We start from the raw sequence: 19283 nt of genomic DNA on the forward strand, positions 1-19283 counted from the left end.
TTTTCCTTTCCTTTATTGTTTTCATATATCAAAGTCATATTGTAACTTTGTTTTTCAGAAAGCAAAGGGCAACTCGAACAACAAGCCTACACTTGTAAGAGAGGTAACGGTCAACAGTGCAGTTTCTATAGAATCAGCAATATCATCACCATCACAACACATTGACCATTCTCTGCAGAACACCCCTGTTCCCTGCTCCCTAGAAACAAAGATTCTTCATAATGGTATTGGGAAAGATTCTCAGAGGACATCAGAAAAGTAAGTTTCCCCTTTTATTTTTTTTCTTACTTATATGATATAGAAGTTTGACATTGAAAAAGATTGGCCAAGAGATGGAAAGAAATGATTGGCCATTCATTCTTTGTTTTTCATGGATTTTTTTTTTTTTTTTTTTTTTTTTTTGTCTTCCTAATAAAGTAATATAGTTTACATATACTTTCGAAGTAGGACTTTGTTTATATATATATATATATATATATATATATATATATATATATATATATATATATATATATATATATATATATATATATATATATATATATATATATATATATATATATATATATATATATATATACTCAACCCTTGTTTTATCTGGACTAAATGGTGCAGGTACTGGTCCAGTCAATGAAAAAGTCTGGACAGCACAAATTGTTCCTTTATTTGCCAAATATAATTGTTTGCCTCCTTAGACTTTTTAGGAACTGCAAAATTTTGCCTACTTTTGTTTAATCTATGTTAACCTAACATTAAAATTAACGTAAACAATACCATATATTGCTGCTTATAAGTTGATCTGGCACATAAAATCAACCTCTATTATCTGATTGGCTGGCTGCCAGCAGCTGTGAGCATGGAGATACGACAAAACCGCTCAGGATACAACATGTTAGTCTCGACTTTCCTTGTCATAATTTGTGCGACTTTGCACCTTGTTTTAGGTGCCCAAATGGTCAAGTTTGGCTTGGCCGACCTTAGCATACGACTTTTACACCCTTCCCCTACACCGAGCAACCGTTAACTCAGAATCTCAAATTTCCTGGGTTACGACAATATGGCACGGGGTGCCTCAATTAGTGAACAGGATGCTGCCCTGCTTTTTTTCTGCTTGTCATTTGTTTGTCCTCTACAGGAGTTGCCAATCCATAGGCCTGGCTCTGGGGCAATTTTTGGCTACCTGTAGCATCAAGATCAAGATCAGTCTTTTAGTTGCATTCAGATCGCTAGTGTTTGTTTGCCTAAAATTTTCATTCATCGTTGGTTGTTGGGTATTACAAGTGATACAAGTGTGATATCTTCCAAGTGATTTGAAGGCCAAAAGACCAAGAAAAAGATTGTCTTTAAACAGGTGAGAGCTTCTACATTAATGGTAAAAGACATTAACAAGGGTGATGGAGCCAATAATGGAGGAAATGGAGAGACTCTTAAGGCTGTGGATTGATGACCTGACTTGCTGCCAAGTGGCACCTGTTAACGTAACTGATGCTCATTTTTCTTCTCTTGCCAATGGATATAGGCCTGTGGAGGAAACCACTGTCTAAAAAAATTACAATTTTATAACACTACCTCGGGTGGCATGGAAAAGTGTTATTTATCTCTCAATACAAACTAGGCCTAGGTTACTTTCCCCATTAAGTCATATTAAACCTTATGTTCGCTATTCAATCGTTCTTTATTCAATCTGATATTCAGGAACGTTAACCAATTGTGAAATGAGGAAACTTGTATTGTTATTTTTGTTAGTTATTTATTTGCTTTTTTTATTCTTGTATTTTGACTGGACACAATTTTCTCTTCAGATCTGACTGGGATACGGAAAGCACAACTAGTTCAGAAAAAGAGAATAGACTAAGAGAAAAGGATGATGAAAGTCTTGATGAAGTTGTTCTGAGAAGGTCCCAGAGAAGTAACTCCTCCGACATGCCTTCATCCATTGACAAAAGCAAAGAAAATAGAAGCACAAGAACAAAAGCAGAAATTGATCTGGTTGCTCTGCGCAAGAAGACCAGAAAGCGCACCAGGAAATTTGTTGTTGATGGTGTAGTTGTGACAACAAGACAGGTAAATATTTTTTTGTTGATTTGTAATATATATATATATATATATATATATATATATATATATATATATATATATATATATATATATATATATATAATAAATATGCTTGTTATTCATACACAATGTGTTCCAGGGGACTGTTGGAATTGGAATTTGTATAAATGATGAATATTTTTTTCTCATAAGAATGTAAATTAGATTAATCTGTTCCAGACCCACATGATTGCTAGTTTAAACCTTTGTAATTACATATTAACATCTTCATTCTGGGCAATAAAAAACAGCTCCCAGCAGCATATCCAGGCTGGGAAGTTGTGGGGCGATACCTGACTCATAGGCAGCTAGCGCTCTCTCTCTCTCTCTCTCTCTCTCTCTCTCTCTCTCTCTCTCTCTCTCTCTCTCTCTCTCTCTCTCTCTCTCTCTCTCTCTCTCTCTCTCTCTCTCTCTCTCTCTCTCTCTCTCTCTCTCTCTCTCTCTCTCTCTCTCTCTCTCTCTCTCTCTCTCTCTCTCTCTCTCTCTCTCATACAGAAATAACAATAATAGCAAGCTATTTTTCATGATAGGTACGTTATTGTGAAATGATTATGAAATAAACCCACGCATATTCAAGAAGAAAATCATAGTTGCCTGCCCATGGCCATTTTCTGATGACAAACAGCAGAAAACTTTTATTTTTTTCACGTTTAACTAATCTATTGGTTCCATAAAAAAAATTTGATAAAATTATTGCCAGCTGGTTGCAGTAGTACTTATCGTGGTATAAGTGAATCATGCACCTGTGTTATAATGATAAAAGTCAAGTAAGTCATCATATCATATATGACTTACATTATGAAAGATCTCATGCAATATCCGGAAAAAAAAACACGATATCAGCAGTACGCAGTTATGACTCTGTATGCATGTCCTTGGATATATCATGAATGCTCCAAGAATGCAAAATACACATCCTTGTGATGAAGGGGTAAAGCCTAGAATACATAAAAACTTTGAAAAACTAGTATCAATCACATTGCAACCAAATGGATATACAGTGCTCAACATAATTTTGGGTTTAGTTGGCTCAATATTATGACAAAAAAGGAAGATACCCAAAGGGGGTTGAATTTTCATGCCATATTATTGAGCTGCTCAATGTAACAGCATAGTGGGTGATGCTTATAAGCCTATTGTCACCAGTGCTGACCCTTCAGTGCCATGACTCTTACTCAGAAACAAAGGCATGGCATGAAACTTAGAAATTGTAAAAAGATCACAGACAATCGTAAAACATCTGATTGTGGCCTGACATTTTATGATTGTCTGGGGCCCTTTCTTTTCGGTCTTAGGTTTCCTGCCATGCCTTTGTTTCTGTGTAGGGATTGGTGGTGTTGCTGTGCCAGTTAAGCCTGGCAGCCCAGCTCTGTACACTACTATGGTATACTCCAAATTGTTTGGCTATTTGTTTAATAGTGCAGCCATTTTCTTCAGGGCTATGATCAGAGCAGTAGTTTCCTTTGATTAATCCTTGCTAGAGCCCATACTAACAACACAGGAATGATTAGACAAGGGGTTCTCAACTTGGGATTTGCAAATAGCCAAGGGTTCACAAGGTGATTTGTAGGGGTACTTAGATGGTTGATCTAATAATATCCTATGCAGTACCATTGCATGTTTTGTTAGTGTCAGTCACTAAATTTAACATTATGTAAGATTTCCAGGAGTACTTAGATGGTCGAACTAATAATGTCCTTTGCAGTACTATTGCATATTGAGTTAGCATCAGTTACTAAATTAACCTTTGGTTTGATGTTAGATTACTGGTTTATAAACCATACTCACAACTCTGCAATGTTCGGCAGGTCAATAATATGGCATAAAAAGTACAACCTCTTTAGGATTTGTAGTAGTAAGACAGGTGAGTATAAAGGTGGTAGAGAAACCTTGGCTCAATCAGGAAACCTTTACTTTCTTACATTTTTGCTTTACAATCTTCTTCAGAGAATGACAGACACAGAGAGCCTAGTTGTATATTTACTGCAGGATCGGATCACCTGGCTGAACGTCTGATCAGCAAGCACGCTGATTGGTCCATCAGTATGAGATCGGCCACAGTCTGGGAGAGGCTCACAAAGCCTTCTCTGTGGTTTGTGGTCTCTTACAGCTATGTAGGCTGCTTCCACTATCTTCCTCTTCTTTTTCTCCAGCCCTGTATGCAGAGCTGTCATGCTCCTCCAACATGACAAGTGGCTGTATTTCTTTGCATGCATGACAAGGGAGTTTGTGGTTCTTTGCTGTCTCAGGTCATTTCTGTGCTCTACCATTATCCTCTCCATTCCCCACACAGTCTTGCTGTAGTATGCAGTATTACACCCGCGACATGGAATGGAGTACACTATCCATAGTTTTGAAGCGATGTTTTTTTTTTCTCTTCACTATGTCCCTTATTTTCTGCCCTGAAGCGTATGCTGTACATATGCCTGCCTTTGATAGCATTTCTGTGATTCTGTCCACTCTTTTAGTGTACGGAATAACTAGGTATTCTCCGTTTTCTTTTTCCTCACGTTTCTTCTTGGATAATATTATGGCTTTGTTCTTTAGTTTTAGGGGAAGGCCTAATGGATTAAAGTTTTTGGAAGGCCTGTGGTACATATGCTTGTTGGTACTTATCCTACATGCCCTTCGCTCTGTGAATGATGTATTAGTAGTGGTGCCAGATAACGTAGATATTAAAAACAAGCTAAGAAGACATAACAAAGTGAATGTGTGCATGTAGTTTTCATTGGGAATGGAAACAGATAACAAGATACCTATCCTGGACACTGTGATACACTGTGATAGTGACTGTGAAATTCTCTATATATAGAAAGCCCATCAACAAAGATGATTTTATCCATTACCTATCCAGCCACAGTAATAGTTTTGTATGTGATACAATGATGCGCCCTTTGTTTACATTCCACAGGTTGCTGGTTAGTGTCTTTCCCGTTTCACTCTCCCTCCCTTCATAAATTTAAGATCATCAACATTATAAAGTTACGTACATACATACATTAGTGTACATTATAATAACTTAGATTAAACTGCCTAATTGTTTAACTTCATAATTTTTACTTTCATTAAACCTTTCACTGTACTATGATGCACTCTCACTTTGTTTACTCTCAATGGAAGTTCAAGTCAGGGGTTAAACTTGTTATAATTGGTTTGCTTAACAAAGTTTTGCTTAACGAAGGTTTTTTTTAGGAACGTAATCCCTTCGTTAATCAGGGATTGCCTGTACATCTAGTGGACAGTGGTACCCAATTGGACTTAATTATTTGGTACACTGCTGTCGTGCTTACCACTACTTAATCATAAATTCTTTTACATGCTAAATATTTTTAGGTGGTAGGTGAACTCAAACACTAATATGGCACACGTGTGTGTGTGTGTGTGTGTGTAACTGCTTTGCAGAAAAATGCCTGGGTGACGATGTTACTCCTATCACACCCTGCTCTCTTCTGTCCTGATGGTGCCAGGATGTTCGAGTGTCATGGATGCTAGTAGACAGGATAACCTGTTGACCCTTTGTAAAAAGGAGGCACATGTTGATGATCTCCCTCAAGGCTCAACGATTTCTACTGTAAACTTCCTCACATCTTTCCTTTGCCCTACCATTAATTAGGCTTGTTTCTACCCTTTTTCATTATTTCACAATACTCTAATGGCATATGAACTTAAGTTTTAGTCCTTAGCATTAAAACTTTAATTAACATGTGTTTAACTTATGCTAATTTTCATGTTTCTTTATCGTTGCCCAGACCCCTTTGCATGCGATGAGAATACTCCCCCTGTCAGACTCTTCATCCGAAATCAGTCTGTATGTGTCACTTCCTTTACAACTCCTTTAAGCCAACAAAGCTGGTCTCACCAACTTCAAGTTTTGTGTTTTCATTTGAGCACTCCATACTATACCATTGTTGCCTGGGAATACTTCTAACACCCTCCCCAGCATACACCGACTTTCTAGGCAGTGGACTACCAGCAATGATACAGTGCCCCCAGTTAGGTAGTTCCTTCTACAATGTAAGTGTTTCTGTCTTAAATGAAATGTGGGTAGGTATTCTCATCTCTGCAAGAAGTTGTACATGTTTCCATCTTCGTCTATATGCTTCTGCCATGGTACAGGTCTTTGGGGTCGTACAAAACTTAAGTGATTGGCCATCCATTCACAATTTCCTCGTCATTATCATTCTATAGCTTCTCGCAGCTTCTGATTAGCTCCAACCATGTTCATTCCCATATCCAATTGTATTCGACAAGTAAATCTGATCTTTTGGTAGGTCAGCTTCATGCAGGTGTGCAGGTTTCCAGTTCTTTCAGGGACAAGTCACACAAGTGTGGAGTATGCGTGTAAGTAGATTACAGCACCTGGGGTATCCAGAAGACATGACATATTGCAACAAGAGTGTGTTATCGTCCGGCATGTCCTACCCTGCTTAACGAACGAGTTACGTTCATAAAAAAACATTTGTTGCATGAATTTTTATCAAGTGAACCAATTATAACAAGTTTGACCCCTAACTTGAACTTCCATTAAGAGTAAACAAAATGAGAGTTCATCATAGTACAGTAAGAGGTTTAGTGAAAGTAAAAATTATTTATGAAGTCAAATATTTAAGCAGTTTAATTTAAGACTAAGTCATTATAATGTACACTAATGTATGTATGTAAGCAACTTTATAATGTTGATGATCTTAAATTTATGAAGGGAGGAAGAGTGGAGCGGGAAAGACACTAGCCGGCAACCTTTGGAATGTAAACAAAGGATGCATCATTGTACCACATACAAAGCTTATGTACAGGTTGAACCTCCCAAATCCGGCAACCACTGGACCTTAGACTTGCCGGACCATGGAAAATTCCGAACTATAGGTGGTCCCCAAAACACCCTCTATATACTTACCCTGCATTATACATCCAAGCACTGACACCCTGTCCTTACTGCCAGTACATTCCTGTTCTGTTTCTTGAGCCAAAATTTTTCCTGGGAGACGACGCCAGTACAGAGCAGTTTCATCAGCATTGTAAACTTGCTCTGGGGTTAGTTTCTCTTGTGCAATAAACTGAACGAACTCGTCCACAAACTTAGTGGCTGCGTCCTTATCTGCACTAGATTTCTCACCCCATATGCGATGTAAAGTAATTCCATGTCTCGTTTTGAATTTTTGTAACCATCCCTGAGAATATTTACAATCTTGTTGTAAATTAAGTTCAGCATGGAAAATTTTTGCCTGCGCCATTATCATCTCTCCGGACACGGGGACGTTACCAGCGCGCAGAAGCTTAAACCACTGTATGAGAGCACTGTCCAAATCACTGCTTTTATCCTCCTTAAGTGTTCTACAAACCTCCATGTTCTTGCTCTCACACTCACTGTAAAACTTGAGAAGTTGATTCTTCTGCTTTTTTATATCATAGACGGTTGATGAGCCAGTGTTGTACTGTTGGAATAGGGTCTGCACTGAAACACCTTTATCTAGCTTCCTCAATAGGTCCACTTTCTGTTGCACTGATATTGTCATATGTTTGCGCTTTTTCTTTGGTTCACACACAACACTATCACTTTCTGGTCACTTGGAAGCCATGTTTAGGGGCAAATATTACAGAAAAAAAATGTTTATGCACCTGGGGGATTGTGCTTGCAATGAGCGGCAGTGTGGTACTGATCCCAATTTGACCCAGAATGCCCGGTCTCCAAAACACAGTATAGCGCCGCCGCGTCCTAGCGGCGGTCCGGCAAATTACTCCGGCCAATAAAAAATTCCGGCAAACAAAAATTTTGCTGAATGAAAGAATACCAGATTAAGGAGGTTCAACCTGTACCACATTTCCACAAGGATTTCCATTTTATTCATTGCAGAGTCACGAGTTCCAGTGGTTCTTTTAGCTTGCAAGTAATATACGGTCTCACCAGCCTTCTTAATAGAGTTTGCTGACTTGAAAATAGTAGAGACAGTAGATGGAGTCAATCCATGGTGGCGAGCAGGGCTAATAGTTTTCTTGCCTCTCATGTCTGTGAATAATATCCAGCTTCACTTCGAGAGTAAGAGATTTCCTGGTCGTCTTAGCAACACTAGGCAACATTGCAGGGCTAGTTGCAGGGCATTTTGGTGGCATGTTGAGCAAGAGAAGACAAGCTGCTGCTGGACGCTGTTATTGTTTTGAACTAAGAGCGGGAAAGGGTAGGGGAGTGAGTGGTGCGCGTTTTGTCCACGAGAGGCGCTGGTGTATTTAACCCGTAAGAGGTCAGCACTGATTTACCTCCGAATACTCGTCCAGGTCACCAAAAATTTCACTTTCTTTTTTTATTCCATATAACTCAAAATGGTCATAGAAAAGTAAAAGTAAGAGTTAAAGTTCGAAATTGCCAATTTTAAATGTCCAGCTGGAGCTTTAAATTTACCTAACTCAGTGATGCTGCCAGACGTACAACTTCTGAATGAGGCTTTTTTTATCGTTTTATCGATATTTTTCTGCTATGAGACGTGTATAATGGTTACATATTCATAAATTAACCCATGTTTTATAAAATGAAAAATACAAAAAATATTTGTAAATACTGTAAATATAATGTAAAAAATAATTTGCTCAATTTACTGCAAAATATTGTTTATTATTTCTTCTTTCAGTATCTAAGCTTTTTAGTATTGCAGCAGGGTGTGATATTTTTCAAAACAAGGCTCAATGCATAGAGCTACATCACATTCATGACAGTAATACCAAATGTTGCTCCGTTTTTTTTGGTCACGCCAAGGCAAGGCGGCAGGGAGGGATGGGGGAGGAGATGACTAACCCATGTCAGAATGGTAGGAAACTGTGCTGATATATGCTAGACACTTCAAAGAACATAAATATTGAAGCTGGAGGGAATTTCAAACGCATGAAAATCGAAAAAGGGACGAACGTACTTGTACGTGATTGACCACAGATAGTAAGCAAAGACTCCATGTACATGTACGTGGTTGACCTCTTACGGGTTAAAAGTCTGTCGGCTTGCATGATATGGCGGCGCTTTCAAACTTGGAAAAAATTACCTGGATAAGATTTTGTTAAAGTGAGTTTGGTGTTCGTTATACGAACAGATGATAGTAAAAGGAAATGTTCATTGTAGCAAAATTTTGTTGTGTGAACGTTTGTTAATCGGGGGTTGCCTGTACATCTATAACCCTCTCATCCCTCAGCAGTAGGACTGGGTTTATTTCATCTGGGTGTAAGGACACATGTTTCAACTCACCTCCTACTCTTAGTAAGCCGTCACCTCACTTTCCCCAACTCTCGGAAAGCTCTCTTCTGAGTGGCTTTGAGGATAACCAGTTATGTTTCTTCCATTTCCTCAGTGTCTAGTCTTCAGTCCTGAGTATGTTCTCTTGCTAATCTTGCAAACTTTCATTTGATAAATCGTCTGATCCAGTCACTCCCAGGATGAGTATCTATCTAGTCCACAGCTTTTTCTAGTAGGTCCCTTCATGGGCCACAGTTTGTCACCAAAGCTATGCTTTCAGTCTTCACTTCTGGATCTTCATCTGTGAGTTTAGGAATGTCTAAAGGGTTTGGTGGCCATCTGTCTTCTTGCAGTGATAAGAAAGGTGGCTCTTGAGTCCACCTGTTTTCTATGCGAAGCTCTTCTCCAGGTAGTCTATGGTTCACATTGTCAGCTGGCTTCAAGGCAGACCATACTTGCTACCACCAATCAGGTTTAGTGGCCTCATAGATAATCATTAGCCAATTAGCCACAAACTCTTTGTAGTGCCCTTCCATATTTTGTATATATTTCACTACAGTGGTACCATCTGCCCAGAATACAGATCTGCTTATGTTTATGTCCAAGTCTTTTCGTAATGGTTTGTCTGCTGTAGCTGCTAACATTGCTGCACATAGCTCTAACCTTGGTATGGTCTGCTGTTTGAGAGGGGCAAGTCCCACCTTTCCACACACAGATGAGACACGATGCAATCCATCCTCACTATTTATTCTAAGGTAAGTCATGCGGTCTTTGCCTATGCTGTAACACCTTTGAATCCTCGCTTGTGAGAGGTAATGGATCTCAGCCAATCAACTTATCCAAAAGACCTTGATTTCTTCTGCCATTGGTTCGTCCCACCCACACTCTCTTCTACATTCGTTCTGAAACAGGATCTTGGCTCTTATAACGCTCGGGGCAAGAATCTTCAGCAGGTTCTATAGAACTGATTATTCTCAACAAGCTTCTCCTCATCTATGGCTTCCTTGGGATGTTTATCCATACTGTACAGGCATCCTTTTCCAAGTCCCATAAGATTCCCAGCACTCATTCTGTGGTTAGGTTTCCACCCTTCCATAAAATTTCTTTCACACCTTTGGCTCTCTCATTGTAAGGAACCATCTCGAGGACTCACTTATTGTTTCAGATCCACTTCGTCAAGTTGAATCCACCTTTCTTAATGAGTTGCCGTAATGAATGAACAATTATTACAGCCTTCTTGGGTGAATTCACCCACAATAATAAATTGTCGACGTAAAAGCTGTTACTTATCCCTCTTACTTCATCATGTAGGATTCTTCCATGGTCTTGAAAGGCTTTTGTAGTGCAAAACTCACACAAGATGGGCTCCATACACCTTCAAGAAGATGCACCATTATTCTATAAGCCATTGGTGTCTGCAACAGTTGTCCTTCCCACCACCACCATATCTCAACATGTCTTGTTTTCAGGTGGAGGTTCAATATAATTCACCCCAGTTACAAAACTGAACTGTTTCTTGCTCTTGGGGAATAGCATCACTCTCCACACGCCAGAGTGTCAATGGGTTCCTTCTGTCTTCAGCCTGGTTTAGTCTTCGGCATTTGTGAATCTGACTGGTGGTATCTTCTAGGTTGTGTTTCTTCATATGTATAAGGCTGCTTCCTTGGCGATTTTCCTTACTCCCTCCCTCAGGTCTCGATAGGTGAAGGAGGTATGAATGTGTTGTGGGGCAGTCACAAATTCCACACACCAGACCAGGGCACAATCTCTAAGCCTGTGTCCAGTGCGAAGGCATCTGCAGCAACAGTTTTTGTTTCTTAGATGGATGTCTGCTCTTCCACTGTCATGTTGTGGAAAATCTTGCATTTTTGCAGTGAGTGAGCTTCATGGCACAAAGTGCACCAATAGCCAGTGCTGCTTCTCATAGGTATCGTGTTACTTCCGCCTGTTGTCACTGTCACACTGTGTGTTGTTAGCACTATTAACCTTTTATCTGATGATGAAGAAGGTGAACCCACCCTTGCTTCTCTTACACTAGGCCTTATTGTTTGTTCGCCATAGGTCTCGGATTTCTTAAGCATTCTTTGTGCGAATTTCAACACCCATTCAATATTGGGTGGTCTATCCATTTGTATTTGATATTTAAATCTCTCATCTGTGTAGTCTTTTTTCAGTTCTTTTGAATTTGTCTCCGAATATACAGAATGACTGATATGTGTCAAGCTGACTGAACTCTCCAATAGCCTTAAGGTTTTGCATGCTGATCCCCAGCTGATTTGTAAACTGTTGGAGTCCTGCTTGGTCACTTAAGGGGAAGTGATGGCAAATTTTTTAAATTTTTTACCCAAATCTAAAAATTGAGTTATTAATAATGCTGTTACCCTTGAAATGTCTACAGTTTTCTGTGAAAACAGCAAGTTCCTATCTTAATTCCTTATATGTTTAAATTGTCTTTATTTACACACTTTAAAGATCTTTTTAAATGCCCCGTCACATGGTAGGCAACATGACGTGTCGTTGCTTATGATTTTATAGCATTTTTCAGTTTTCTTTTTTGCTATTTTTCACTGTATTTATATTATAGATCTTCATATGGTAACATCAGGACAGAGAGGGTGGGAGGGTATGTATCTTGTGGTAGCCTGTGAGGTAGACAGTCACAGGTAGTGTCTTGCTGGACATCTTGGAAGGTAGATATGTAGCACTCTGCAGCTAATCATCTTCTGATTTTCCATGCTTTCCCTGCACCTTAGAACAATGAAAGTCATGAGTCATGAATCAAAGCTGAAGACCAACCAGAGAGAAAGGATAAAGAAGCTGAATGAGAGGAGAAGGGAGGAAGAAGAGGGCAAAGATCTCAGTCACTCGGTGCAGTGACATACGCCACCACCCACTCGTGACCTGATCCCTGTCACACACATGTCCTCTCCACCTCTACCACCTCAGCCTGTTCCCTCAACCTCATAGCACACAGCTTCACCATCACAAGCAACAACTGAGTCACAAGAAACAACAAGGATGGATACACGTTTTCATCTTTTGGAAATCAAGATTCCTCCTCCTTGTGAAGATGAGGAAAAGTTCATTCTTTCTCAGTCACAACTTGAAAGTCTGGTATCAAGAACATGTACCAAATGCTGGGGTATCAAGACAATGGAGGCAACAAATAACAGCTTTGACGCCTCTATCACTGTGACGTGTTCCACATGTGGTGACAGTTACACGCGAGTAACACCATGTCATTTGGTAGATGATGCTGGGAAGGAGAGACACCTCACTGAGCTGAACTGCAAGCTTGTATATGATGTATTAAGTGACCTTGACTGTGCAGGATTGAACAGAATTGCCCAAGGACTAAGCATATAGCCTTGATATGCACTGCTTAACAGAAAATGGCTCATATGTCAAAACTAAAGCTATTGATATTTTGAGAGCAATATCTTTGTTAGTTTTTAAGTAATTTCAGATATAAAGGTATCAATGGAAAGAAGAAACACAAGAGATTTTTTTTCATCATGACACATTTTGAAGAAACTATGGGTATGTCTGGAAAAAATTAAAAATGAAAATAAAAAGGTAGTTTTTGTCATTGATATTTTTGATTTGAGAGAAATGAAAAGAAGAGGGAAAAGATGATGACTCAGTGGCAGGTGAGCTTGGCATGGCTGGGAAGGAGATTTTGGAAGGAAGAGACAGGAAGAGGATCTCAATTTCAGTAGCAGAAGCTAAGAAGATATAATCAAGGAAAAGAAAATTAGAAATTACACGAGAAGGAGAAGAGGAAAGCAGAGTGAGAAACGTACATACCTGGAGGCACCGAGCACCAATCTTAACTATATAGGACCAAAAAATTGACCTGGAGAGGATTGTCTCATAGAGAACAGGGAAGGTGTTTACTGACTTAAGATAAACCATAATTCTATGAAATCGCATTTTTAAGACACCTGCCAGTGAGCTAAATCTACCGGCAAAGGCACAAAGAACCAGAGGCAGGAATTCTGATAGTGTCACCACAAGGTAAATACCTCCCAAAATGAAGTATTAAATATTAGAATAATTAGCTCATTCATTGTGTGCAGTTTCTCTATAGATCAACACACAAAATATGATAAATTTACTAAGTTTGATAAACACATAGCATGGGTACTAAACTTGTAAAACTTTAAACAACCGTATCTCAAAACATGATTTTTTGAGATATAAAAAAAAATTACAAAATCAACCATTATACATGCTGCCTGGAAACTTGGTGTACTTATTGACAGGGATTGGGGTAACATTTTGTTGGACCAGTTTTTCCCTAAAGTGATTAGACAGTTTTTAATGAAGCAAAATAACAGCTTTTCATGCTGTTTTAGTGACGTCATGAAATGCAAAAAAAAATTTAAATCATCTCATGACGTATGGAGAAATTTGAAAAGCGCTTTCTACTTTTCTTTAGGCATCTTTCAAGTATGTCCATGCCAAAGCACATTAAAAAAAAAAAAAATTGAAATAAGTCCTGTATGACAATTTGAATGCAACTCTATGCATGACATCATGAAGTCAAGACGTCATTACTCTATCATATTCATATTCATAAACATCAAAGACAACCAGTAGCTAATAATATTCTGAAAATTTCAAGTCATAAATCCTGTGACTTTTTTTTATTAATTTTTCAAATCTCGATCGCAGCATACCCTTAAGTAAAAACCATCGCCTAGCCTTAACTTGATTTTTGGTCCCTGTAAGGCCTTATCCATCACCTGGGAAATATATTGGTATCTCTTACCATGTTGTTTCTTTAATATACTCAGTGCTCTATCTTAGTTTGCTTCATGGCCTATAGTTACCATGCACCCAACTAGATCCTCACACGCCAGTCCAGAGTAAGCTTCCAATATGCTGTCCAACTTAACTGTTACTGGCAGTAAAGACAAACTGATGTGTCTTTGAAATGCGCTCTTGAACTCCCAGTATTCACTGCATGTTCCATTGCTAAATTTTGGTATTGAGTTCTGGGTAAGCCAAATGGTATTCATCCAACATCCTCTTGTTGGGTAACATGAGTGTCCTTCATTTTGCATGGCTTAGACTGGTGCAATGGTGTCATCAACAAGGAAATGTTGCCTGTACAAATTGGAATTTTCTCCTTCATGAGACATGTTGGTGTGTTGTTGTTTTGCTGGTGCTGGAAGGCACAGTAGGTATATGACATGGTTGGCAAGATCCGATATATCTGATCTCACTGGTGTACTGCCACTCTTCAGTCCATCGTTCTTAGCCACCTCTATGCTCAGGTTCTTGTCATCGTTGCTACTCTTCAGTTGAGTCATCCGGGTGGCTAAGTTCTTTACCACGGTACTTATTTCATTCGGTGTCTCTAAGAACCGTCAGGGCTCTAACGACACAGTCAGTTCTTTCCCTTCTTCCAGTGGTTCTGTCTTGTGACATCTTGAAACTAATGCACCTGAATCAGTTGGTTTCTCTTCTCTGATGATATGTCATTTATGAATCCCTTCCTTGTATACATATGCAGGGGAAGGGGTGGCAGATTGCACATCCCATGATTACTCATCAGAGTATACTGTCTCTTTATGTAATTCAACACATGACGGTTGGGTTTCCTTCGTTCGTTCTACCTCCATGTCTCAAATACTACCCCTTTTACTCAGTCAACAGACCACTCCCAGCCCAAGTCACCCCTCCTGGTAGACCCTGTTGCCTCTTAGTCATGGTCAAGCCTATCAGCCTCCTTATCATGTTTATAGGCCTCAGTCAACAGACCACTCACAGCCTCAGTTACCCTTCCTGTTAGATCCTGTTGGCTATTAGTCGTGGTCGACCCTATCATTTTCCTCATTGCGTTTATAGGCCTCAGTCAACAGACCACTCTCAACCTCATTCACCCTTCTTGGTAGACTCTGTTTCCTCTTAGTCATAGTCTACTCTATCAGGAGTAAGGAGTGAGTGCCTATATAACATAAGAAGAGATGGAAGAATACTTTTAGTTGGAGACTTTTAACTGTAAAAAAGTAAACTGGAGAGAGAGATGGAAGTAATAGATAATGTTGGACAGTGGAGCAAGGAGGTTTTACAGTTGACTATGGTTGATATCATGTATCAGTGGATAAAGGAGCCAACAAGGTATGGGGGGAAAGAAGAACCATTGTTGCTTGACCTAGTATTCACAAAGGAATCAGAGCCCCCTCTCAGCATGCTGTACTGTAGTTTTTACAGTTGACTATGGTTGATATCATGTATCAGTGGATAAAGGAGCCAACAAGGTATGGGGGGAAAGAAGAACCATTGTTGCTTGACCTAGTATTCACAAAGGAATCAGAGCCCCCTCTCAGCATGCTGTACTGTAGTCCAATGGGAAGAAACGATCATGTGATATTAGAGGATATTAGAAGATTGTTGGATAAGTTGGATGTCAGAAAAAGCAATGGGGCCAGATGGTGTATCAGGCTGGGTATTCAAAGAATGTAAAGAGCAACTACTGAATCCAATTTGGGAAATAATTACAAGTTCAATAAATGAAGGGAAAGTTCCACTAGAATGGAAGAGAGTCAACATAATATTGATATTTAAAAGAGGAAAGGCAACTTAACCACTAAACTACAGACCAGTGTCACTTACAAGTGTTTTGGGGGAAGTTGTGTGAAATAATTGTCAAAGAAAAATGGGTTAAACATTTAGAAGAGGAGCAAGTTATATTGAACAGACAATTTGGATTCAGGACAGGGCAGTCATATGTATCAAACTTATTAAGCTTCTACTCAAGAGTTATTGCAGGACTGGAAAACAGAGACAGATTGGTGGACACAGTATACCCAGATATTAAAAAGGCTTTTGATAAAGTCCCTCATGGAAGACTACTTTGGAAACTAGAGTAGATAGGAGGAATACAAGGAACTTTGTTAGAATGGACAAGAGACTATATGAAGGGTAGGAAGATGAGAGAACTGTCATCAGAGATACATACTCATCTTGGGATAAATTAACAAGTAGAGTGTCACAAGAGTCAGTGTTAGCCCCCATTATATTTCAGATTTATATAAATGTCATTCACATTGGGGTAAACAGTTATATTAATTTATTTGTTGATGATGCAAAGCTCCTAAGAGTTATCAAAACCAGGGAGGACTGTCTGCTGTTACTGGAAAATATAAACAAAATCTATGAGTGGAGTAAGAAGTAGAAATTGGAGTGTAATGCTAAGAAATATCACAATGGAAGTAGGAAAGAGCAAGAGAAGACAGGTATGGAACTATCTGATAGGAGATGAACAAATAATGAAGATTAAAGAAGAAAAAGATTTGGAAGTGATTATACAGGAAAATCTGAGCCCCAAAAACACATAAGCAAGATATTTGGATTATCATATAAATGCTTTATCATATAAAATGTTGACTAATATAAGAGTGGAATTTCAATACATGGACAAAGATATGATGAAAAAAATCATCACAAGTATGATACGTCCAAGGCTGGAATATGCAGCAGTGGTGTGGTCTCCGGGCTCTAAAAAGGATATAAGAAGATTAGAAAGGATACAGAAGATTGCTACAAAGATGGTGCTGGAACTATAGGACCTAACACATGAAGAACAACTGAAGGAAATGAGACTACCAACATTACAAGATAGAAGAGAACGAGGGGACCTAATAACATTGTACAAGATAGTCAGTGGTATTGAAAAGATAGCCAAGCAAGTTCTGGTGCTGATGACAGAAGATGGAAGGACAAGAGGACATGTAAAGAAGATTAGGATGATGCAGTGTGTGAAGGATATTGGAAAATACAGTTTTCCACACAGAATGGTGGAGAAGTGGAATGTATTGAGTGATGAAGTTGTTACAGCACATAATGTGCATAACTAAGGAAAAATTAGACATATGGAGACATGGAGACAGGACACTATGAGCCCTGCTTGAACCCTGTACAATACAAATAGGTAAAATACTTTTGAGGCCTTCTCAGGGCCCAAAGCTCTCTCCAAGGGTCAGCTGTGCTAATGTTAACTTACAAATGAATGCACACACATTCATCTTATTCACTTGCAACACCTTGACACTACCTTATTACCCTTACATTGGCCATATTTTACTAAACTGAGAAGGCAGAGAACATTTAATAATGAGATGGAGAGCAAACTCAAATACACACAAAAGAAACAGTGATGCTCACTACATAAGCCAGCACAGTAGTGCTCAAACTTCATATATAAGTGAGTTGTTTTCTCTCTAACTTTGTGCGGGCGGGCTGCACTCCTAGTAATGTACAAAAAAACACAAGCAGTACAGGGAAAATGTGAAAAATTCCTAGAGAAATATAACAAAGGAGTGATGTACCTATCTATAGAGTAAAGTGTACAAGCTTTGCAGAATGGCAGATGTGTTGGTGCTAAAAGGGAAAAAGATAAAGCTTGGAAAAAATTAAAAGAGCAGAGAAATGAAAGCAACAAACAGTACTGTAAGGATGCGAGAAATTAATATATTAAAGTAAGGAGAGAGGAAGAAAGAAACTGAGATGTGGTGAGAAGAAGCAATGATGAACACAAGCTTTTTTACAAATATAAATGGTAAGATTAAAAATAAGGAAGCAATAGAAAACAATTAAAGGAAGGAAGACCAAACAACAGAGGAAATGAATGAAATAATGAATGAGAGTTTCAACATTGTTTTGGAGGATTTTTACTGAACCAAATAAAACATTGTATTGTCAAGGCTTGCAAGAAATCATAGTGCACGAAGAAGAAATTGGAAAACTACCAGAAAATGTGGTTGTCAGATAAGTGATGGAATCGGATGGTGTGTTGAACTAGGCAATAAGGGAATGTAAAAATCAGTTGTTAGAACCAGTTTGGGAAATGGTTACAAGCTCATTAAAAGAAGGGAGAGTACCACTGGAATGGAAGAGAGCTAACATAATCCCAATATTCAAAGGAGGAAAGTCAATTGAGCCATTAAATTACAAACTGGTGTCAGTTACAAGTTTTGTGGGGAAAATATGTGAAATTGTTCTGGGGAGGGGACCAAAAATATACCCAGGTCTGATTGCTCTCTCGGTGGCCACCTAAAATGCCTTGACACCTCCCTTGACTTTTTCTTCGTTAACATCTGCAACACTAACGGTCTTAGATCTAATTTTCAATCTGTAGAACACCATCTCTGCTCTACTAAACCTCATCTTCTTTTCCTCACCAGAACACAACTGTCTAAGGCAACTGACAGTAACCCCTTTTCTGTTCCCTCCTACTCTCTCCATCCTCATCTAGAAATATTGTACAGTGCTCTTAGATTAACAGAAAAAATATCTTGAATGAAAAGGCTTACAAAAATATATCACTTAGGCAGTGGACATCATGTGACAAATTTCCACCATATCACAAGGAGCGTAGCAGACTGGATATGTGAAGAGCCATTGAGGAAGCAGTGCACCTGCAGTAACAAATGAAAAACCATACAGCAGGCTAAAAGCCAGTCAGAACACAGGATACAAAACAGGAATTCAAGATGCATCCCCAAGCCAGTATTGGGTGGGAAAACAATAGTCTACAAAAAAAAAGAAATTATTGAAAAATATAAATCGAGGATGCATGGCTTTCTAACTCATGCAATCTGTGGTACAAAACTGTAACCACATCCTCCAGAAGAAACAGGACCCAGGACAGTCAGGTGAAGTAGGAAAAGATTTAAGTAGGTGTGGGGGACACTGGCACCAAAAGGGCAGTTGGCTGGGGCCTGGCAGGTGGGGCCAAGCAAAGCTCAAGAAACAGGAAGATGAAGGCACCACACACCTGATGCTAATGCAGGAGCACCAGCAGGCACAGCACGAAGAGTGTGCTGCAGAAGCTGCACAGAGCCAGCAGCAGGGAGCAGGGTGCACATGGTGTCAACACCAAAACACCCAAAGGGGAACAAAATGCTGCTCAGAGAAGACACCACACAGCAGGCAGCAGGAGCTGTTGACCAGGAGAGGGATA

At 39.1% G+C, this 19283-nt stretch overlaps 1 protein-coding gene across 1 annotated transcript in view; it reads left to right on the plus strand.

Moving 5' to 3' along the window:
• Positions 1 to 19283, plus strand: part of LOC123514889 — a 564015-nt gene that overhangs the window by 312367 nt on the left and 232365 nt on the right. Inside the window, exons 34-35 of the mRNA XM_045273148.1 lie at positions 59 to 258; positions 1803 to 2064. Of these exons, the coding sequence (XP_045129083.1) occupies positions 59 to 258; positions 1803 to 2064 (462 nt within the window). The remainder of the gene's footprint in view (positions 1 to 58; positions 259 to 1802; positions 2065 to 19283) is intronic.

This window comes from Portunus trituberculatus, chromosome 38 (assembly GCF_017591435.1).
Source record: "Portunus trituberculatus isolate SZX2019 chromosome 38, ASM1759143v1, whole genome shotgun sequence".
Lineage (NCBI taxonomy): Eukaryota > Metazoa > Arthropoda > Malacostraca > Decapoda > Portunidae > Portunus > Portunus trituberculatus.